Source organism: Triturus cristatus, chromosome 7 (assembly GCF_964204655.1).
Source record: "Triturus cristatus chromosome 7, aTriCri1.1, whole genome shotgun sequence".
NCBI classification, from domain to species: domain Eukaryota; kingdom Metazoa; phylum Chordata; class Amphibia; order Caudata; family Salamandridae; genus Triturus; species Triturus cristatus.
Genome location: NC_140590.1, coordinates 1,696,798,946 through 1,696,822,473, shown reverse-complemented (window position 1 = coordinate 1,696,822,473; position 23,528 = coordinate 1,696,798,946). Strand labels below are relative to the sequence as shown.

Sequence of the window (23,528 nt, the reverse complement as noted above, 5' to 3'; positions counted from 1 at the left end):
CAAAATCGATCCTCGCATCCATTTTGGATGCTTGGGGGCATTTTTTCTCTAAGAAATAGCGCTAAACGCAGAATTGCTCTGCTTACGTAATTCAAGCGTCATCTTGAGGAATTGTTTCACGCAATTACTCTACACAGAATTACGTGAATTAAGCCTCCCCCTATTGATAACCATGCATGTTTATCCACCATGTGTCCGAGGGGCTGACATCAGGACAAGGAAAACAATGACCTATCCATTTTACATTCTTGAACAGTGAGGAAACAGCCCAGCCTGGTTATCAAAGGAGCTCAAATCATTTTGCACCAGGTAAAGGTCAGATTATTGCTGTCAACTGAGCTTGTAAGATGTCTACATGACTTCCTAGTAGATGCTCTCAGCACAGAGAGGGCAACATTTCACAACTGCAAATTAGAAGCCAAACTACCAAGCTTAATATTTTACTGCTGTGGCAATCCAGAGAGTGACCTGTTCAAATCATCTCAAAATGCAAAATTCCTGGCATCCAGCAAATCAGGGGAAAGATTTTTGGAATCCTCAGTCCCGCATACATGTGTACACATGCTCACAAATTCCACTGACAACTAGACTCATCAAGAAGATGACACCTGAGTCCTTGATGATTCACCTAGTAGCATCATACTAGGCCAGACAGCAGTGGTTCATGGATCTGTGGAGTCGGTCCATTGGAACCCTAAAAATCTTAAATCAGGACTATTGTTGGATCCTCATGACTTAGAAACTGAGGAGCAAAATATTCTAGAATCATCTGCTAAATTCCTAAGAGTAGGCAGAGCACAGTTCACTTCTGAGCTGGGAGAGGCTTTGTGTATGGCACAGGCTCTCTGTGCTTGTGTTCATTGGATCTTCTGTTAATAATTACATGGCTCTTACGTCTTGCCATGCAGGAGCTTCAGTACTCCTCAGTTTGGGGTCCCTTGGCAGCAATAATGGATCCTGCACGCGCAACTAAACACAACCTTTCTATTAGATGATTAATAGGAGCACCTATGCAGTCTCTCCCGCCTACACCCTGGTGGCTCAACCTGCTCTGGATTGAGATCTGAATATATTATTTGGGATCATTACGGAGAAACGTGTTTTAATCAGCTCCATTCATCCACTCAGCATGTTTTGTGGAAGGTAGTAATGTTCTTTGCTAAGCCACCCACAAGGAGAGGTGAGCATGCACCCTTTCATGATATGGGAACAATATTTGAAGTCTTGCAAGGACATTGTCATATTGTCAACAAACCCTCATTTAATTCCGAAAGTGTCAATATCTTTCCACCTTAATCAGCCAGTGATACTACCTGCTGTTTTTTTTCTAACCAATCTATAGGGCCAGAAAAAACATTCCACACTTTGATTAGGAAAATATACCTCAATTGTGATTTGCAAAAACGTTTGGTGAATCTGACCAGCTGTGTGGTTCATTTGCTGACCAATGTCATCATTAAGTACTGTACAAGCCAGGCTTGGCAGCAGTTATTTAATGTCACCCAAAAGCTGGAAGCTCTCTGAGGGAAAAGGTGAGAGCTCATTCCACTTAAGCTAGGGCAGTAAAAGATGCTTCTTTTGCAGTTGTATCCCAGATGAACATTTGCAATGACACTACCTAACCAACAACGTGCACCATTCCCAAGCACTGGTACCCTAGTCTGTAAACGGCGATGGGAGAAGGGAAGGCAGTGCTACGGAATCATTTCAGACACGGTCCCACCTTCTACTGTTTACAACAAACATTCAACATGTGAAGCTATGAAAGATCTCATGCTATAGAAGAATTAGGTACTTTTCTGTAACGATTGCTCTCCAGCTTTGGCATCTGTTGTAGATTCACTTGCTACCCTCCCATCTCCTCATAATAAATTAGGTTCTTGCTATTGACTGTTCCTTGGATGAAAATGTGTGAAGCTATAGAAGTCTCTGTGGAGGTGGTGGTGGCAGGAGAGTTTAAAAGGTCACCACCTCATTTGGCAGGGTTTGAGTCACACTGTTAAAATAATTGTCACTGATATTAAACATGAATTCTCAGAATTTCCAGTCTGCTGAAGAATAATTCAAGTATGTGAATCTATGAAAGATCCAGTGCTGAAGAATACCATGTTACCTATTTGTATCATGTTGTACTCTGCCAAAAGATGTGCAGGCGGAGAGAAGCAAAAGAAAACTGAGATCAGGAGAGAGGAGTGCAATGAAGAGAACAGGGTAAATAGAAAGGAATAGGAAAGGAGTTTTGTGGTAGAGCAGTGTTCCCCAACATCACAGTGGAGAGAGCAAGAGCGAATTTACAGTAGTCAGTGTCAGGCATCTGGCTGCCAGGTAGGGAGGCAGGGAGCAGGGGCATTTTTGTGAAAGTGGGAGGAAGGGAAACAGGACAGGACTGATGGTAGAGGTATGGGGAGTGAAAATGTAATTGATAATAATGAGAGGACTTAAGACACGGAAGAGTTCAAACTCATGGTTCGTCGTGGAAGATGCTAGGGCCAGCAAGAGCGAGACCCGAGGAACTAAGAGCCTGCCTCCTCCTCCACAATGTCTACAGTTAGACCTCCTATGACGCCTCCCTCAAGTCGATACTTTTACCAGTGTGTGCACAGCTGACAGGTAGTGGGAGACAAGGTGCACTGGTAAGGGTCTCCTTTCCCTTGGCACTCAGGCTTCTGGGATAATACAGGCATCAGAAATAAAGCAGAAGCCCACTACACATTGCTGACAACTTCATCCAGCACCAACCTCACCTACTATGACCTGGACTGGGTTTTAACTTCTCTAAACATAACCATAGGCTGCCTTGCTGGCTGCCAGGGCATAACCTTGAGTTTGGATTGGATTTGCAGGAGGCACATGGAAGGCACAATGCACAGGATTTCTGGTGAAATGGAAAATAAACAGATATGTAGGACCAGTGCCACAATGCCAGCAGGCTGTTGTCAGGTAGAAGCCATGGGGCATGAGATTTTGGTTTGTTCCTGGAATGTGGCAGACAGGAATTGTGAAGTATATTCCTGCAAGCTTCTGGTGGACCAGCCAATGGCAGCTGGGTTGCTGAGAATGATCGCCAGGATGGACGTCAGTGGCGTAACAAAAGTTTAAGGGGCCCCCCTGCAATGTACACAGAGGGGACCCCACTCCGCATTTTATCTGGAGGCCTCAAACAGTAGTTCTGTTCTGAGGGGGTCCCCTGGAGCTGAGGCCCCCCCCGCACCGCAGGGGATGCAGGGGCCTGTGTTACGCCCCCGCGTCCATGGGTGGGTCCTCCTGAGCATTTTCACCAGCAGTGCTATTTAGAACATAAGATCTATTTGCAATTGTACTGGCAACCTTCTGCAATGTTCTGCCATTGTGCAGGTTGATTCACTCTTTTTGTACTGTTTTTTACCTTGTCTCCACATACTGTTTTGTCTTTGCCATGTCCTTTAACTTTGCTTCCACTATGGTTACCTTGAGCAGCATTAACAATTCGCTCCACCAGCTTCCATCTCAAGTCTATGGCTTATGTTTCCAGCACCTGCCACCCTGAAGCCAGAAAGCAAACACCACTGTTAATTCAGACCAATACTTACGTTTGTATGCTTTTTAAGGGAACTTAAACCTTTTTATGCTTCATTTGTATCAGATTTTGCATTAACTATTCGAGAATGCCAGACTGGGATATTCCCTTTCTGAAAGACCCGATTTCATAGTGTACCTTCTGTGATGATGCAGAAAAAGAAGTCCTGAATGGCTTTTTGCTCTCCCATTTCCATTCCCCTATTTCCTACAGTATTTTATTCTGCTGATTGTGTTTGCCTGTGTATTGGCAGAACAATGTTCTAGGGAACGGGGTGCATTGTCGTAAGACTCTACGGGACACCAAACCTGAAAACCTAACAGTCACTGCTATTAAACATGACTAACATTGGGGGCGTGGCTAGCCGTGCAGCGAAATGGCCGCTCGGTGAGCGAGCTCCGCCGGCCGGAAAGAAATCCTGCTGTAATCCTGCACTCCAGGGAGAGAGTGCGCTGCCCAGACCGGATGCCACGGGACTGAGGACGTTGGTGAATCGGCGGCAGCGAGCTGAGACCGCCGGAGGCAGATTTAGCGGAGGCGGAGATCCGTGGACCTGGCGGGCGACCAGACGCGAGGCACGTCCAGGAAGCAAACCCGGGGTGCGCTGAAACTAGAGACTGGGGCGGCCGACGCGCAGAAGGCCGACTTAGTGGCGGTTGGACCGCGGCGGAGCCTCTGACTGGCCGGAGTCTACGAATGGGCACTGCGTGTGCTGGGAGGTCGGAGCCGGACCGGAGCATGTGCCGGAGGAGGTAGAGGCGAGCGCGAGACCTGAGAGGTGGTTGGGGATCGTGGTGCTGCCAGGAGTGGCGAGTGGAGCACGCTGGGATTCCTGTATGCCGGGGCTGGTGCGATGCGACTGTGAGACCCCACTGTGATCTGCGGGGAGCCTGTTGCCGCCTTGATGCTGCCCGGGTCCTGTAGATCTTGCGGTGCGGCCCATTGAGCTGTGCGGTGCTGTGGCGGGGCTCTGGAGCAGCAACGTGAAGGCGAGCGGACACAGCCGACCTTCCGAGGGAGACAAGAAGCTGCGAGAGGCTACGCTGACGAGTCAGCCTCAGAGGAGCTGGTGAGGCCAGGGCGGGGGTGGGTGGGGGAGCCTGGAGGCGTCGGATCAGCGGACGGCGGGAGGCTGCTGCTGTGGGCTGCGCTGGTGGCGGGCAGCCGCTGGTGGTGCGATTTGAGTTGGCCCCTCTCCCCCGCCCTCCCCCCCCTCCCTGGTGCCCCGAGTGGATGTGGAGGGCAGCCACCCGATTTTTCCTGGCTGTGATGGACCTGCATTGGGCTGGGGCCCCGAAACAGCCTGGAACCGGAGCAGCGGGAGCTGTGCAGGCCGCGGCTGGAGAACCTGTTGCTGCAGAGTGGGGGTAGGGCTGTTGTATGGTCGCCCGTCTCTCGCAGTGGCACGGCTTGCAGGTGGTCGACGCAGGGGAGGCCTGTTCTCTGGGGGCGGCTGATACCTGAGGAGGTTGGCTGGTTGTGCCCCCGCTGCCATGGGAAAGCACGACTCGAGGCAGCAGAAGCTTACATTTGACCACAAGCGATCGGCCCGGAATGTCGAGGCGGAGCCGGACCCCCAGGGGGATGAGCGGCGGGACTCTCTCCCAGGCGATCAAGGTGAAGATCTGCGCACGTTGATGCTCGAGATGCGCTCCAGCCTTCGCAATATCGACACTAAGTTGGACACGCTAACGAGCCAGTTGGACTCCGTGAAAACGCAGGTGTCGGCGCATGAGACGCGGCTAGACACGCTCGAGGCTCGTCAATCGGAGTTTCATGACTTTCAAGTGGAAACGAAAGAACAGCTCCTTCACATGGACAAATTGCTGGGCGTCATTCGTGCCAAGAACGAGGATTTTGAGGCGCGCTCTCGGCGTAACAACCTACGCATTACCGGGGTGCCGGAGACCACCGCCATCTCCAAAATGGAAACCTATATCACCGACCTTCTCCATGAACTGTTTGACCCTGGCCTGTCGGCGGTATTCGCGGTGGAGAGGGCACACAGATCGCTGGGTCAGAGGCCCCCTGTCGGCGCACCCCCCCAGCCCATAATTGCTAGGCTCCTGAACTATCAAGACAGGGACGCAATCCTTAGACTGGCCAGAGAGAAAGGAACCATCACGCACAAGGGAAATACACTATCATTCTACCCTGACTTTACCTCGGCTGTCCAGGCCGCCCGCCGGGAATTCATGCCGGTCAAGCGGCTGCTTCTGCAGGCGCAGGTTCCCTATTCGCTACTCTACCCCGCCAAGTTTGAACTTTGAGGGGTCCGCCCACACCTTCACGGATGTTAAGGACGCTCTGAAGTTCGCTAAACATGTGGGTCGTAAAACAGGACAGCGACTCGCAGGGGCTGCTGAGAAGGGACCTGGCGGACTCAGTGACATTGAGTAGTTATGGGGCCACATGCGGGTCTGTTTATGGAGGGGGCTCATGCTTGTCTGGGGTAGGCTTGTGCTACTGGGGTGAATGAGTGGGGAGCCCGAGCCTCTGGGTTAGCTCGCTGCCTACGCTAGTAGACCTCCTGCATTCAGGTTTGGGCGGCTCGCATCCCCTGCAGATCTTCCGGCCACCCTGTTCTTTACGGGGGAGTAGCCGACTCAGCCACACCCCGCTGGGAATGTTCCCGTGTCCGTTTCAAGGTTCTGGGGGGGTGGGGTGGGGAGGGTTCTTACACGACCTGGTTGGGGGGTTGGAGTGGGTGGGGGGAGGTTGGCTGGGGTTGTTGTTTCCATGTTTACTGCCAGTTTTGAGTTTACGCGCTCGCTATGGTGTCAGGACTGTCCAGGTTAGCTTTCGTCGGTTTATCCATTCACACTCCATTTGACGGGGCATGGGAGGGTCTAGATCTGTGAAAACTTTGAACTGCATCACCTGGAATGTCCGGGGGCTCAATGACCACAGAAAGGCCAGGTTGGTACATGCATATTTGGTGCGGCACTGTGTGGATGTATGCCTGCTGCAGGAAACCCATTTGAATATTTCCCCTGCCCCTAGGCTGCGTCACACCAGATGGGGCAATATTTACTCCGCTATTTACTCCAATTATGCCCGAGGGGTGGCAATATTGATCCGCCGTGGATTGGATTGGCGGGAGGGCTCAGTCCTGTGTGACCCGGAGGGACGATATGTTATAGTTCAGGGTGCTGTATGTGGAGTGTCGGTGGTATTTGTAGCAGTATATGGTCCTAACGTTGACTCCCCTGGGTTCTTCCACAAGCTCTGGGGGCAGGTGCTGAACACTGGCTGTGATACAATTATTTGGGGAGGTGACTTTAATGCAGTGATGGACGACAGAGAGGATAGGCAGGGGGCTGCGCGCACACTGCATCCGATGGCGAGCTCCGTGCTGCGTGAGATTATGTTGGATGGTGCATTGGTGGATGTGTGGCGTGGTCGGCATGGCGGTTTGCGAGAGGGCACCTGTATATCGGCTCATGGGGGAGCGTGGTCATGCCTTGACTTCTGGTTGGTGTCCCGGGACGTAGCGTTGTGGACGTCGCTGGTAGAACACATGCCCCGTTCACTCTCTGATCACGCGCCATGCATGTTGAAGCTGCTGCTCCCGGGCGATTCACGCCCGGCGTTTGCGTGGCGACTCCCGCCCCACGCATTGCTAGATGAGGCCTTCAGGGAAGAAATACGTACAGATGTTACCGAATATTTTGAGCAGAATGCGGGGTCGGTAACTACGGTGGCGACCCTGTGGGAGGCCTTTAAGGTCCTCATTAGAGGCCAGTGCATTGCTCGCCAGGCGGGCGTGCTAAAGTCCATACGGGGCACCCTGGCCGCGCTGGAAGCTGACATCAAAACGCTCGAGTGCACTTTCTTTATGGGGGAGGACCCGGAGGTAGCCGGGCTGCTGAAAGCTAAATTGCTGGAGTACGACGGGGAGGCGATGCGTGAAGTTAAATTCCTGGGGAAATACGCGGAAGCTCGCCGATATGGCGAAGGCGGGAGACCGGGTAAGGTATTGGCTGGCATGACCAGGCCGACGCGACCCGCATCATATATTCATGAGCTGCGCACGACTGAGGGCGAACTACTTCACACCAAGGGGGAGATTGTAGGAGCGTTCTCGGAGTTCTACTCCAGACTATATACTTCCACCCAACGTGCGAGTCCGGAGGGGCTCGAGTCCTTCCTGGATTCCATTGCCCTGGCGTGGTTTAATAATAAACACAGAGAGTATATGGACCTCCCGATCGACGCTGGGGATGTGGCACAGGTAATCCGGAGCTTACCGCCCGATAAGGCACTGGGACCGGATGGCTTTACGACAGCTTTCTATAAGGCGTATGCGGATGAGCTGGCGCCCCGGCTGCTGGCGGTGTACGAGGAAGCATTAGGTACTGGAATCTTGCCGGCTACCATGCGCGAAGCGCTGATCATCACCTTGCTGAAACCGGATAAGCCCGCAGACGACCTACATTCATACCGGCCTCTCTCTCTGATTAATGTAGATGTTAAGATCCTGGCCAAGCTACTCGCGAACCGGGTGCAGCCAATGCTGCCGATGATTGCCCTGCCGGATCAATCGGGATTTATTCCGGGTAGAGCGACCTCCCACAACTTGCGCACGATTTTTGCTGCCTTGCATTATTTGTATCCCGAGGTAAAGGCCGCGGTGGTGTTCTTGGACGCCACGAAGGCCTTTGACACCCTTGAATGGCCCTACTTATTCCGCATACTGGAGAGGATGGGGTTCAGTGCGCTGCTACTTCGGAAGATTCAATTGTTGTACACCATGCCCACCGCCAGAGTGCGGGTGAACGGCCTGGTGTCTGACCCTTTCGGTGTGTCGCGGGGGACTAGGCAGGGGTACCCTCTCTCCCCGCTGCTATTTGCCATAGCTATGGAGCCGCTGGCAGCCAGGATCCGCCAACACCATACGGCGAGAGGCATAGGTTTTAGCTCCAGAAGCCTCTTGATCTCGCTGTATGCGGACGATGTGACCCTTTATCTCATCAATCCCGCAGACAACCTCGATCCCATTTTGCGGGAATTCGTCCGCTTTCAGGGCCTTGCTGGCATTTCCATCAATTGGTCCAAGTCGGTGCTATTTCCCCTCACGGACAGCACCACGGAGGTGACCTCTGAGTACCCGCTGCGTTGGGAGGCGGAGGCGGTCAAATATTTGGGGATTTGGATCAGCCGGAACACCCAGGAAATTTGGAACCTCAACTTCGGTAGGGCGGTGATGTGGCTCAGGGAAAAGGTGAAACTGTGGGCCTCTTTGCCCCTGTCGTTGACTGGGCGGATTGCGCTAGCAAAAATGATAGTGCCCTAAATTCCTTTATCTATTTGCTAATATACCTGTGCCACTTACGGCGCATTTCTTTGCCACTTTACGGTCCTCTCTGGTGGAGCTGGTATGGGCTGGAGGGCAGGCCAGGGTAGCATGGGAGACGCTGACACTGCCCCTGCGAAGGGGAGGGTTGGGGGCTCCTGACATGAAACTGTATGCTCTCTGTGCTCAGGCACAGTTCCTGCATTTCTGGTCCCACTCCACTCCCTTCCAGCCCCATGTGGCGGTGGAGCGGGATGCGGTGGCGCCCCTTCCGCTGGGGGTCGCGATCTGCGCCAGGGCTCGCCGCCCGGGGGTGGACGTGGATACGGCGGAACTATTGCGATGGGTGTGGGAGGAGCTGCGTAGGAGAGCACAGGTTCCGCTGCTCTATGCCCCCTCGCTCCCGCTGCTGCGTAACCCGCTGCTGCCCTGTGCTGCTGATGGGATAGCAGGACGCCTTGCCGAGAGACTGCATCTTCGTACGCTTGCTGACCTATTCCCTGATGGCAAGTTCATGCCTCCCCCGGCACCGGGGGACGGGGAGGTGGTGCCCTTCTCCGAGCTATTCCAGTACCACAAACTCCGTGCGGCGTGTCGGGCACTGTCGGTGGAGTTCCCTGCCGAGCCGCCTGTCTTCCCGGCTTTGTAGGCGGTGGTGGGCTCCCCGTCCCCCCGCAAACTGGTCACTCGTATATATCGCCATATGCAGGATGTGACCCTGGCTGAGGCGCCGAACGTGCTGCAACATTGGAACAGTGAGCTCCAGCCGGAGGTGTCAACGGTGCAGTGGGAGTTCTGTTGCGGGCAGCTAACCGAGTTGTCGCCGAATTATAATCTGCGCCTCATACATTTTAAATATCTACATCGCTTCTACCGGACACCCATCAGCCTGAAAAGGATGGGTCTTCGTGAGACGGATGACTGTTGGAGGTGCGGCTCTGCCGCTGCTTCCTTTCTGCATATCGCGTGGTCCTGCCCCAAACTAGACAGCTATTGGTCTCAGATTTTCCTATTGGTAAACCAGATTGTGGGGCGGGATGAGGTGCCCTCCCCCTTAATTGGGCTGCTTGGTTATGTCAGGGACACCCCGCCACAGTCGCGAAAGTTGCATGCTTTGCTTTTATTGTTCGCCAAGAGGCGGGTGGCCATCCATTGGGGACGGCGGGGGGTGCCCACGGTGAAGGGTTGGTTGGCGGATGTAACATATGGTTGTACGCAGCTCGCTACATTCTGGGAGTTGATGCCGGCTGCATCCCGGCCCAGAGACATTTGGGATCCATTCTTGAGTTGGGCCCGTGAACGCCAGCACAAGGACTCAGAGGCGGGTGGCCTGAGTGACTGATGCAGGGGAGATTGCGATGTGTGGGCGCCGTGCCTCGCTCCTCCCTGGCCGCGGAGACGATGTCTGTGTCGTTCGCATAGCCTTGGTGGCGATGAGTGTTTCCTTACAGTGCAGCTCTATCTGGGTGCAGATGCGATGTATGAGGGTCTTGTGGGCTTCTGGACCGTGTTGCATGCTGTGTGGTCCCCAGTTAAGTATTTGTTAAGCCGACGATTGAAACACTTCCTTTTCCTGTCTGACGCCGACTGGTGAGCTGAGTCCACCACGCTCCTGATACTACATGGCAAGGTTGTTGTTTGTTTTAGTTGTTTTAACTAAAGTACTGCTCCATGAACATAATTTGACAGTGTATGTCATTGATTCGCGCTGATGGCGTGACGCCACGAGCATTAGCTGCCTGCCTCCGGGTTGTTGGCTGAATAGCAGTGTACACTTTGATGACAAATAAAGGTTTTTGGAAAACTAAAAAAAAAAACAAAAAAAAAAAAAACATGACTAACATAGACTCCCCGTCTCACCGGGAATAATTCAAGCATGTGAATCTATGAAAGATACCAAATCTCAACCACCGTAGTAACTAAAAAGTAAATTTTTCTTACCCCTCTGTTCAAGACCTTTCCACACACACTCATTATCCCATGAGTAGTGGTACTAGGTTGGTTAACTGACCTCTATCACTAACGAAGCAGCTGGACTGCCCCTACAGCTGTTTAATGCAGATTACAATGCCATTAGGAACCCTTGTGGCCCAAAACAGGAGCAACATGGCAGGTGAAGACATTGGTTTCATAACCCACAAATGTAGCCTTTCTTGGATCATGATGTTTGACAAGTTTCTTTTCTTGTTCCCTGCAGCTTCGGAGGAGGTTTCACTATTCCTTCCGGGGGCATTCGTTGCAGGATCTGAAAGGGCGCACATCTATTTTTCTGGTAAGAGGGTCTGTTAACACAGAAAGTAGTTGGGTACTACGACTTGTCCCCAACTGCTCACACCTTCAAGGGACTTTCTCTAAATGAGTGCACGCATTACCAAAACACAGAACTAACTCCCTTACTGAGAGGCAGCCGCGGCCTGTGGAGGGAGTTCCGTGGGGCGGTAAGGAGGGGCGGGGGAGGGGCAGGGTGGGGGGTTCTAAAAACCGGAATATGGATAATTGCAGGTAAGTAAACAAATTGCGCGCTACGAAATTCCCACCTTCCCCTCCCCCGCCCCGCCTTACCGCCCCACGGAACTCCCTCCACGGGCCGCGGCTGCTGAGAGGACAGTAATTGATTGGACATAGAGGATAAACCCTTTCCTGTTCATCAGTACTGAGAACAGTCCTTGTCCTGAGTCATGTACACACAGAGAGGGGCATGTTGGGACCTGGGCTTCATCCACTTGTCTGTTACATTGTCCTTCACATGCTGCTTCCAGCCACTTCCTGCACACTCCATAGAGCAAGGGATCAGCCCTCGTTACCCATTGGCTCCCTTCATTTTGAGAGACTGCGCAAAGTCTGTGCACATCATGCACATCTTCCTAAAAAATAATTAATTTACAAGGCTGGTTCAAAGTGTGCTTTATTTATTTTTTCAAATAATAACTTTAAATGCTAGCTATTTTTTTTGTCAGAGTTTTAGGTGTCCGGTTAGATAGTAATTTATTTTTGTCACCTTTTAAAAGCTGTTATAATAAAGTATTTAAGTGACATTGTAAAATGCATGACTTGTTATTTTAATAAATAAAGTCACTGGTAAAACAGACACCTCAATGAATGTTTTTCAATTTAAAAAAAGGAAACATGAGGCAACCACGTTCAGGTGGCTGCATTTTATTTCATTTTATTTTGTGGAGTATGCGTCCATTAAAAAACATACCCATCACACCAGAGATGGCAATCCCTATTGGCTTTTCCCAATGCTTGTTTCATGTTGTTTCTAACGGGATTCCACATTTCCAGGTGATCCAATCGCATCAGCACTGCAGAACCTCGACAATCTTATCCACACACCCGCCAGATGCGGGGAGCAGAACATGATGACATTTGCCTCCCTTGTCTACATGCTCCAGTACCTGCAGAACACGAGACAACTAACAGACCACATCTGGATGAGGACATACACTGACCTGCAGACAGGTGAGCCCTGGCCTGAGGCCTTCCGAGTCCATGGCCGCTGACTGACTTCTCTTCTCCACCAGACTCAGAGACGGGTGGCCAAGAGAGGGTGTGCTGTTCAGTAACGTAACATCACTAAAGTATGGGGGAAATTTGATGGTGTGTTTTTTAAAGCTGCCATGAGAAAACGCTTTGAAGGGCCGCCATATTGTGATTCTCCATCTAAAATCTTTCAGGTTTTATGGGGTGCTGCACAGGGTCGGATTGGTAAGGCGGGCACTTGGGCAATGGGACTGTATCTGAGTTGCAACTGTGGGCTGCTTTTTTGGCCACCCTGATGGCTGATTTAGACTGTGTCTGTGCTGATGTCGCCAGCGGCCCAGTGGGGACCTGAGCAGCCTTTCCGGAGGCAGATGGACCTCTATTAGTTCCCTTTTACTAAGGGGGCAGAGGTGTCATTCCCAGTCTCTCGCTGGGCCAGCCCATTAATGTCTGCAGATTCTGTAGGGGGCTTGAGTAGAAGTGGCCTCACCTATATTCAGGTGTGGTTCACCAGTGTGAACTAATCCGTGCACAACGAGTCCTGGCAACTTTCGCATTTTTTTATCTCAGTGAAGTTAAGAAAACATGCCTCTGTAGATAATCCGCCCCCATCCCTCTTCATAATTCTTAAAACACTGAAGCAGTGTTTTGTGAAAAGGCGCAATCCGCAATTGTTGGCCCCTTTTTTAGGGTGCCCAGGCCTATCTTTGATCACAATCCAACCCTGGTGCTGCAGTACCTCCCACACCCCTAGTTCCAGCGCCACTGAAGGGGAGCGCAAGTATTCATTTGGGCATGCGTGCATATATGCGTGTGTGTGTGTGTGTGTGTGTGTGTATGAAGGAGAGAAAGATAGAGAGAGAGAGACCAGCATAAGCTATAATTTGCCCTGTTAGCAGCAGGGTTGGACAGGGCACTCAGGCAGTGCCCGATGGTCTGATCTGACATATTAGTGTGTGGGCTGTTTTTTAGCAGCTTCTGGGGCTATTTCATTGCCAGGTGGTCCGTTTTTTACTCTTAAACTCCCTGATAATACCACAAGCATTGACTGCAGCAAACACAAACGTATGCAATCCCCCATACCTTAAAAGATACCAGGGCTTTAAGTGGGCCGGGTCTCACCGGTGCTCAGCACTGGCAGTTTTTTAAAGGGGGCCTCGAAACGGGTCTCTATCGGGCGCTGTTTTGTGCCCTGGCACAGGCGGTCCGTTTTTTTCTGGACTGCAGTGACAGCAGGAAAATCGATGTGCGCGTGCTCACACTGCTCACATCTCACTATTGTAAAAGTAACGGCATGACGTCATGCCAGGTGAGCATTGTAGGGGAAGGGAAATCCTACAAAGAGTAATTTTCTCTCCGGATTTCCCTTCTCTGTTTGAAACTCAGGAGCAGCAACATTGTCGTGGTGTCACCTGGGCTTTAAGTGGAAGCTTTATCAATATTATATCCAAACCATAGTTGGTGCTTATTTATCTTATGCAACTAACAACCATTGACAAAGCCAATATCCTGACTTGCTGTAGGTATAATGTTACTTGTATCATATATCTAGATGCAATGACTGAAACAGCAAATACAAGTCTAGCGACACACTTTGCGAAGTGCAGATTTTTACCTTACGTGTTTTAAGCCACGCCCTTAATTACATTGGCCACACCCCTTTGAGAGACCCCCTCCCCAGTTTTTTCATCCCACTTAGAGCCCTGAGTGTCTTTACAAGTTCAAAACTGGCCTGATTTGTAAATGTGGGCGACTCTTTGAGCTATCTGGTTCACTAATGGAAGCCTGTTTTATTTTGGTGCTCGGGCCTATGTTTTGCCCCAGTCTGACCCTGGTTAGCAGGCATGAGTGTTGCACAAATGTGCAGAACATAAACTTATTCCAGGATTAGCAAGTCTGCCTTCTTTCCACGGGGCCTCAATCAATATCAGAAGTTAACTGCCCACCAGGTGGCATACCAGTCCAGGCGTCCCTGACATTTTAAAAACAAATTAATTGTTATATTGTAATTGACTCACGTTTGTTATGCTATCATGTCAGTATTTCCAAATCGCAATTCTACCATTTGAATAAGTATATACACATCAACATGATATTTGTGTGTGGAGAGGTGTATGGTTTTGAGGTGGTGACGCTTTTTCATCTATATAACTCTGGTGCCTCGTGCCTGCCTACCCAATTTCTGTTGGGATACCACTTCTAGACCCATTTATAGCATCTAAGGTCCTCATTCAGTACCATTCTGTAGCCACTGGGAGGCGCTCTCACACAGTTTGCTGATCCTTACAAACTCCGCGCCAGACAATAGACATCAGCAGCGTCCGCGCGTTCTCGTGGCAGAACGTCAGTTCCGCTTCCACAAGTAGAACACCAGAATCCTCTCGAATTCCAAAGGGATACGCCACTTATGGGCACAGGAAGCGTGGCGCCGAGCTCCAGGCAGCTAGGTCATTTCCCTTTAATTGGCCTCCATCAATCTCAATTCCCACATTAATGCAGATTTTCCACAGTTTTAATGGGTAGAAAATCATGATTTTAATAAAGGCACGGAGGCTAATATTATGCATAGTACCTTTATTGCTCCCCAAACACAGCAGCAAAAAGTACTAGAATTTAGAGCACATATAACTTCTAGAACATTGAACATGCCTATATTCCCAGAACTGGCAGCCATCTTCCTCTTTTAGGTGCTGCGAACAAAGTCTCTCTTAAAAAATAAATATCCAGCACTTAATATCCTTAAGATGCAGAATCTTCCATAAACTGTCCCAGACAATCGATTCTTCTTCTTTATCCTATATAATAAAAAATAGAAAATTAATAAAATGGTTGGGAACAGAGGTGGGATAATATTAGCCTCCGTGCCTTTATTAAAATCAAGGTTTTCTACCCATTAAAACTGTGGAAAATCTGCATTTTACATCAAGGCCCGGAGGCCAAAATTATGCATTTTCAAAGTTCATCCAAAACCCTATTTAATACATTCTCCACTGGTTTAAAATAAAACCTCTTAAACGTTGACTCATTAGACCGATCCGCCGATTTCATTATCCCACCTAGTCTAAAACCCTTCATAAAAGCTTTACTTGCAACCGCCCCTCTAACAGAATGAGCCCCAAAAACACTCACATCCACACCTGCCTTTATCCTCACTTCCCTTACCCACCTTGCCAGCGTTGGTGTTGACACGGCCCCAAAAGGCTTCCTATAAGAAATCAAAAGCTGAGAACAACCTCCTTGCCTTAAACCAACGGTCCTTCTTTCATATTCTCTAAGACAACGAACCACACACAAATTATCATGCCCCTCCAAGTGAGGATAAAAAATTGTCCTAGACATAGTCTTTGTCCTCCTTCTTAACTCGAAGTACACTCCTTCCGGTTGATAACAGCTTGAGTCCACCTCTAACGCCCTAATATCAGAAACTCTTCTAAACGAAACCAAACAGAGAAGCATAGCCAACTTCCAAGACAAAAGCTTAAGCTCCAAAGACGCATTAACACCCCAGCTATCCACTTCTTTGAGAACCACTGAAATATCCCAAAGCACACCATAATTAGCCTTCGGTGGCAAGGCCACTCTAACACTCTTAACCAGCCTTTTAACTAACACATGTTGCCCCACTGGCAGGCTACTCACCAAAACATGACCTGCTGAAATTGCAGATCTGCTTATGTTTACAGAATTGTACGCCAAACCACTCTTAACCTCTTCAGCGCGGCGCGGATTTCCACGCCACGCTGAAGATTCCGTGCGCGGGCGGGGCCATGACGGAACGGTTCCATCATGCGCACAGCGCAACCGACGTGCATGACGGAACCGCTCCGTCATGCGCGTCGAAGGGGTTAAACAACTCCGATAAATAATTAACCACCTCCACTACAGGTGCTGATACGGAATCCAAATTCCTCTCAAAACACCAACCAGACCATCTTCTCCAAGCTGATCTATAAACCTTGGTTGTTCTCTTTGACCATGACTCCGCAATAAGATTTTCAGCCTCCTCTGATAATCCATGCACTTGCCATACTCTCCTGAAATCAGCCAGGCCATCAACCTTGATTGACCTGACACGACCAAATCGTGAACATAACCCTCTGGATCCATTATTATCTCTTTCACATTTGGCAACAACACCGGATCCTCCATCACCATACTCATCATATCCGGAAACCTCTCCAGAAAGGCGTTATCATGACCAACTCCGCCTTCTCCCTCCTGACCGTCATCAATGCCCTCTGAATCAACAAGAAAGGTGGGAAAGCATCATTCCTTCCTATGTTCCAATCCTGGAGAAAAGCATCTATCCCCTTCACTTCTGGATCTGGTCTCCAACTGTAAAAATCCTTCAGCTGACAATTCAGTCTGTTGGCAAACAAGTCCACCTGCAGCGGACCCCATCTCTGCTGTATCCTTATAAAAACCTCTCTGTTTAGCTTCCAATGGCTCACGTCCTTCAGATATCTTGAATACCAATCCGCTTCTACATTGCTCAGCCCCGGAATACACTGAGCCTGAACCACAATCTCCTTCTCTAAGCAAAACTTCCAAAATTCCTTCGCTAAATCTGCCAAGCCTCTCGATCTCGGGCCCCCCAACTTGTTCACATACCTTACTGCTGACAAATTGTCCATCTTCAACAGAACACAACATCTCACCTGATCTCTGAGAAAACTTTTTACCGCAAAAGAGCCTGCTAGTAGTTCCAGACAGTTTATATGCATCTTTCTCTCCTCCTTTGACCACTGCCCTCCTGTTGACACCTTGCCACACCTTGCTCCCCAACCGTGCAAACTTGCATCCGACTCTATTTCTATTTCTGGTACCCTTCCAAATATTGCCCTGCAATTCCATGCTTCCAGGTTCATCAACCACCAACTCAACTCCTCCCTTGATTCCTGAATCAATAAAATCTTCTGAGAATACTTCACCCCTGTCCTCAAATGATAACCTTTCAGCCTCTGCAACGCCCTGTAATGAAGAGGAGCTGGAAAGCTCGCCTGAATTGATGCTGATAACAGACCCAGCAATCGAGCTAACTGTCTCAGGGTTATCCACTTTGCGTTCATCACTCTCTTCACCTCCTTCCTGATTTTCGTCACCTTCACCATAGGCAATTTCAACACACATTCCAACGTCTGTATCTGAAAACCTAAAAACTGTATCTCCTTTTGTGGCTCCACACATGATTTCTCTTTTTTCACTACAAAACCTAAATCCTCCATCATCCTTACTGCAAACTCCGTTTGATCCCTTGCTGACTCCTTCTCTTCTGCCGTGATCAACACATCGTCCAGATAGACAATCAAGCGAATCCCCCTTGACCTCAACCAAGCTGCCACCGGTCTCATTACCTTGGTAAAGCACCACGGAGCCGAAGTCAACCCAAACGGGAGACTCTTGAACCTCCAACATTTCCCTTTCCACCTGAACTGAAGATAATCTCTTTGCTCCTCGCACACCGGAATAGTCAAGCAGGCATCCTTTAGATTCAACCTTGTTAACCAATCTCCTTTCCTTAAAAGATCCCTCAACACATGGATGCCCTCCATCTTGAAATGATTGTAAGTAACCCAATCGTTCAACTCTCTCAAATTGATCACCGGTCGCACACCTTTCTCCTTCTTTTCTACCAAGAAATCATTGCTTATGAAACCTCCTTTCACTCGTCCCGGCCGGTTCTATTGCCTCTTTTTTCTCCAATGCCTCTATTTCTTTTGTTACCATGTTCTCCATCTCCCTTGAGAACCTCAGAATATTCGGAGGTCTCTCTTGCACTGGATTCTGTAAGAAATCTATTCTGTAACCTGTAACTGTCTCCAAAACCCATGTATCTTGCATAATCTCTTTCCATCTCGAAACAAAATGGGCTAGTCTGCCGCCCAACTTTATTTGGATAGAAAAAGGGTCTTGAAAACAGCATACCTGAGGCACCTCTTGTCTTCCTCTCCGACCGCCTGCCTCTCGCCCTGCTTCGTTGCCTTTGGGGGAAAACACTTCCCTGCTCCCATCTCGATCCGCTGAAATTTGACCCAAATCCGGTCCCATAGGGTCTGTATCCTCTTCCAAAGTTTCCTCTAAAAACACCTTGCCCACAGCTGGGGAACCGACCCAGCATTCGACCGGCCACGCCAAAAACTCTCCTCATATGTTTCTGTGCTTTCTCAAGTGAGCTAAAAGTACTCACATTTCTAGACATATCTTTTACAAAATTGTCTCCAAACAGTAGTCCATCACTACGTTCCCCTGGCTCCTTATTTGCAAAATCTGCCAATTTGGGATCTATTTTGAAAAGAATGCCCTTCCTTCTCTCTATGCATAGCACAGTATTAGAATTACCCAGGAGGCAAATGGCCCTTTGGACCCATTGGCGCATTTCAGCTACATCAATACCCGTATTGTTCGAGTGCGCCACCTCGCACATGTCAAATATTTTGGTCAGGGGCCCCAAAACATCCAAGAGTCTATCCTGACACCCCTTCAATCCTTTATCAAGACCTCTTCTGGGGTCTTTCCCAGATTTGTTTATAAACACCATCATCTTCTGGTCCAGCTTGGTGTATAAGCAACCTTACTCTCCAAGCTCAGCCTAGGGCACTCACTCCTCATCCTAGTCCTCACATCCTTCGGTATCTCCCTCCTAATCCAATATCTAACGTATTTCTCTACGTGCTCCACCAGAGCCCATTGCGGTGAAAGAGGATGTTGTATCAAAAGAGGGTCGAACATTTCCTCCCCTTGAGGATCTACAATGTCATTTTCCTCTTTGTTAATCTCCCTCTCTCTCACCTTTCTTCTCGAAAGAGGGACCTCCTCTACATCTGACTCATCTATGCTTGAACTACAAGTAAGTTCAACATCACCACTCGATGAGCTAGAATCACATGCCACCGTTGTGTGTTTCACTTTATGCGCCTTTATTGCGCTCTCTTTCGCCTTTATAGCGTGCTCCTTTTGAACCTTACGTTCTTTCCCTTTCTTAACAGTATCAATATACTTTCTTTTCTGAGTTCTTTTCTTCCCCTGGCCAGATCCTCCTGCATCCACTTCCATTTCTTCAGTGGTCCAGAAGTTCTCATCTTCACCAGATTTCTGTCTCTTATGCAGAGACTTCTCCAAACTATATTCTATCTTTTTATCAATTGATGCTGTCATTTCGCCGAACATTTTGTCCATGTAGCTCTTAATTCTCTCCTCAAAACCTCCCTCTGTACCATCCACATTACCAGTGTTCTCCTACACTGCCAACTGAACTTATCTTAAAACTCTTCAAAAAAACCTCCTTAATATTTAATATTTAATACTTTTCCTTTTTATAACTACTAACATTAATTTATGAAACCAAACAACCTTAACACCAAATGCTCCTCTTTTACTTGACACCTCTACAAAAAAACGCGACCTCCTCGTGAACCGATAACCGAAATTTGACAGAAACTGACTCACTTTCTGTCAAACTTCGTGTTATCCCAAAATATGGCCGTCATTCATCTTCTGCAAAACAATACTGCTTTCCCCAATTTATCAAAATGGCCGCCGTACGTTACATTCGTACGGCGTCCTCCCTTAGCCAAAAATCTCCTCAACTAACGCGTTTACCCTCACGCGTTAGAAATGACATCAATCAGCTCGCGCTCTACAGCCTCAAGCCTCGAACCAACCTTCGTCACCCACTGAGCTGCTCGCGTCAATTGGCCTCGATCCTCGCGCCATGCGCACCCGACAATCTTTCAAAATCCAAACGATAAACAATTCATTTTGACTTTAATATTATTCAATCTTTTCCAAACCTCTTAAAAACCATTCTAACACGACAACCATATTACTATATTCTACAAGGATTACCTCAAACATATTTGATACCTCTAACCTGAAAATAAATACACATGAATTACTGAAAATAGTGAACCTGTTTAAAACTCACTTTAAACCTTCCCTAAATTAAAACAACAATCTCCATTAAATGCTAAACATTATTAAATAATTTTTAAACACTCATTCTTCTCATTAAGTTAACTGACTAAAAAAGAGACTTATCTGTGTCTGAGCAGCAACAAAAGAGGAAAATGGCTGCCAGTTCTGAGAATATAGGCATGTTCAATGTTCTAGAAGTTATATGTGTTCTAAATTCTAGTACTTGTTGCTGCTGTGTTTGGGGAGCAATAAAGGTACTATGCATAATATTGGCATCCGGGCCTTGATGTAAAATGGCTTTTGACCTCAGAAGCTTCTTCCTTCTCGTTCAATAGCCACGTGCCCTTCCTCATACAATAAAAACTAACAACAGTTCAAAAATAAAACATAAGCATTTGACAATACGTGTCACAGAAAAACGGTAACAGGTACATGTAAGGAATAAAAGAAATGGTAAAATGAGTGAAAGCAATGGCCAACAGAAATATTTACATTAAAAGAAAGTAAAGAAAAAGAACGGTGGATAGAAAAAATCTCGCCATACATCAAATAATATGATCCTTCGCCCATCTGGGACTTCTCCCGGAACCCTCAGGTTCAGGAGCCCTACCATTTGTTCGAGTTCTCAGGTAAGCAATTTGTTTTGCAGGAGATTCAGAAATTCGGGAACCGGGGGGGTCCTTTTCCTCACTTTCTTCAGCATCCCACTGACAGTTCTCCGCATAATTCAAATATCACCCTAATCCCCTTTAGCAGTGTTACTCATGACCCAGGGCCATTGGTAGTAGGGGCTGCAGCAGCATCCCCAGAATAAATACGCTGGAGTTCAGAAGGTGAAATAGCAATAAATACAACTTTATATTTTGTCTTTATCATGTCATATATGCTGTGACTATGTCCTTAGTCAAATTGCTTCATATTCTTTTAACATGGGGATTGGTGTTTACTTTCCTTGACTACAAGGTAAGAGAATTTTGAGTGTGCTCAATCTTTCTGGGGTACAGGAAGTGAGAAAGGAAAGGTTGCAGGATGTCATCTTTTTTTCTAACACAAAACTTAAATATGTGTAAATGAACGGTACAAATAATTCAGAATATATCAGCAATTAGGAAAGCACAAATAAAACATGTCTTTTAAATTGTAAAGTGTGGTGGAATCAAAGATTTTAATAGGATTAAAACAAATTAAGACACTTTACTTGGTGGTGGTAAATTGATAAATGTTCGCTGAAATCAATTTCTTTACATCATTGTTTTATGCTATATCGTTTTATCAGTCAAACTGTACTTCTTTGGAAATGTTGTGCCATTTCAATGTAACGTGTGCTGTTTGTAATTCACTGTACACTACCACGCCATGCTTTGGCAATACATTTGTGACAGTGTGCTCCAAAATGCACCATGAAGTACAAACCACACCCCTACTACTCTCTAATTGAATACAGTTGCTACACTTTTTGTTTGTGACACTTGATTTTTCACAATCCCCTTGACTTCAGCTATGTAACATTGATAGAAGATCCTCCACTCTGAAAATTGTTTCAGCGCCACTATCACAACTGCTTCTCACCAAATCACTTCCTGTAACTCTTCTGGTGTTCATTCACATTCTCTGACGACACTCCCCATCCACACATCTTCCTAATTTTTTCCATTTTCATCCAAAAGGGATTGATCGTAGGGCCTGCATTTCTTACTTTCAAGTTTATGGATGTGAATCCCACTTCATACACTTTGGTGTTGTCCTATGAGCCTTAAAAGGCTTTTATTGTCTTGTCCTGCATACCACCAAGGATGTGGAAAATCAACAGTTTCCCTTCAACTGGCCCCAGAATTCTTAACTCCAACAAGTATTTTTTTGGCCAGGGCCACAGGAATTATGCAGCAGTGAAGGACCAAATTATGTGGCAGGCTTGACTAAATTATGTGGAAAGAAAAGGCAAATTAAGAAACGTAATGCAGCAAATTTTGTATAGTTTACTTTATAATTTTGTCCTTTCTACACATGTTAATACCGTCTGAGCAAACGTTTCACTTCATTAGTACGAGTTTAACACCCAAATACAGTAATATGAAACTGAAATGTGGCCAGTCAAAGTTTGCAAACTGCCTTCAACTGTGCGGCAATGCAAGCCACAATTTTAGTGAGTTTTGATCCATTTGAGCTAAAAACAATTGTGTAATCCTGTAGATTATGCAGCAGATGAGGGATTATGCAGCATAAATGGCAAATCCATAACTATGCAGAAAAGGCCGTGGCGGCAGAATCATATCATTCTAGTGACCCTGTTTATGACCTCAGAAAGCTTCTGCATTCTCCTGCAGCAGGATCTACACAGAGCCTGATACAAGAATGCCTCCTGGCAGTCGAGAGCAGGCTGATGACTTGTGCTGCCCCACAGCTCATATAATGTTTCTGAGTATAAACGTGTTCCTTGTCGTCTGCAGGATACCAGCAAGCGCTGAACTACAAACACTGGGACGGCTCCTACAGCGCATGCGGCGACGAGGACGACGCTGGAAGCCCCTGGTGAGCATGCGCGGGGCTTGGCTTTAAGCCCGTCGTCTAAAGCAGGCACTGTGACTATTACACTCTTTCCAGTAGTGACTTTTACTGCTTGAGCACACCAGTCATCCACAACCAAATAAAAAAAGAGATGCCGTCCAGTTTATTTTATGGGCTCCAAAGACTTAGTTGTAGCTTATTTTCATTGCCTGTCTCTGCTATTGGTGTTTTCTAATTTAATTTTTTTCACATTCTTCTTTTTTTCCTCTTTTGAATTCTTTTCCAGCTATATATCTCATTATGTCTCTCCTCTTTAAAATCCTGTTTCTGTCTGTCTCACTGCCTGTATATATCTTCTCTCCTTCCATTCGAGGCCTGTTTTTGCCTTCTGAACCTGTCTGTCTACTACACATCTTTTCACTTTCCTCTCCACCCAGTCCCTCTACTCTGTTGCTCAGTTCATATCCTTCGTCTTACTCTTTCGCAGTCTCTTTTATTAATCCTCATTCCAGTGTCTCCTGTGACACCCCCTATGAGACTTGCAACAGGAGGGAGACGGTGGGCGGGAGACAAATGGAGAGATAGAGAAGAGGAATAGAGAAAGAGAGAGAGGATATAAGAGAGAGAGATTGCAAGGGAAAATAGAGAAAGGCAGAAAGCTGGGTTAAAGAGATGGAGGGGAGAGAATGAGATATGCAGGGAGTGGAACAGGGCATGGAAGAGAGAGAAGGGGAGAAGGATATAGAGAAGAGGGAGAGAGATTCAGACAGCTGG

At 47.9% G+C, this 23,528-nt stretch overlaps 1 protein-coding gene across 4 annotated transcripts in view; it reads left to right on the top strand.

The window, feature by feature from the left end:
* The window catches only part of LOC146812806 (alpha-2-macroglobulin-like protein 1), a 468,691-nt gene that overhangs the window by 295,766 nt on the left and 149,397 nt on the right, over window positions 1-23,528 (top strand). For all 4 annotated transcript variants that reach the window (XM_085619916.1, XM_085619915.1, XM_085619914.1 and 1 more), the window contains exons 23-25: window positions 11,050-11,124; window positions 12,138-12,314; window positions 22,697-22,778. In XM_085619916.1, coding sequence (XP_085476042.1) covers window positions 11,050-11,124; window positions 12,138-12,314; window positions 22,697-22,778 — 334 coding nt within the window. The remainder of the gene's footprint in view (window positions 1-11,049; window positions 11,125-12,137; window positions 12,315-22,696; window positions 22,779-23,528) is intronic.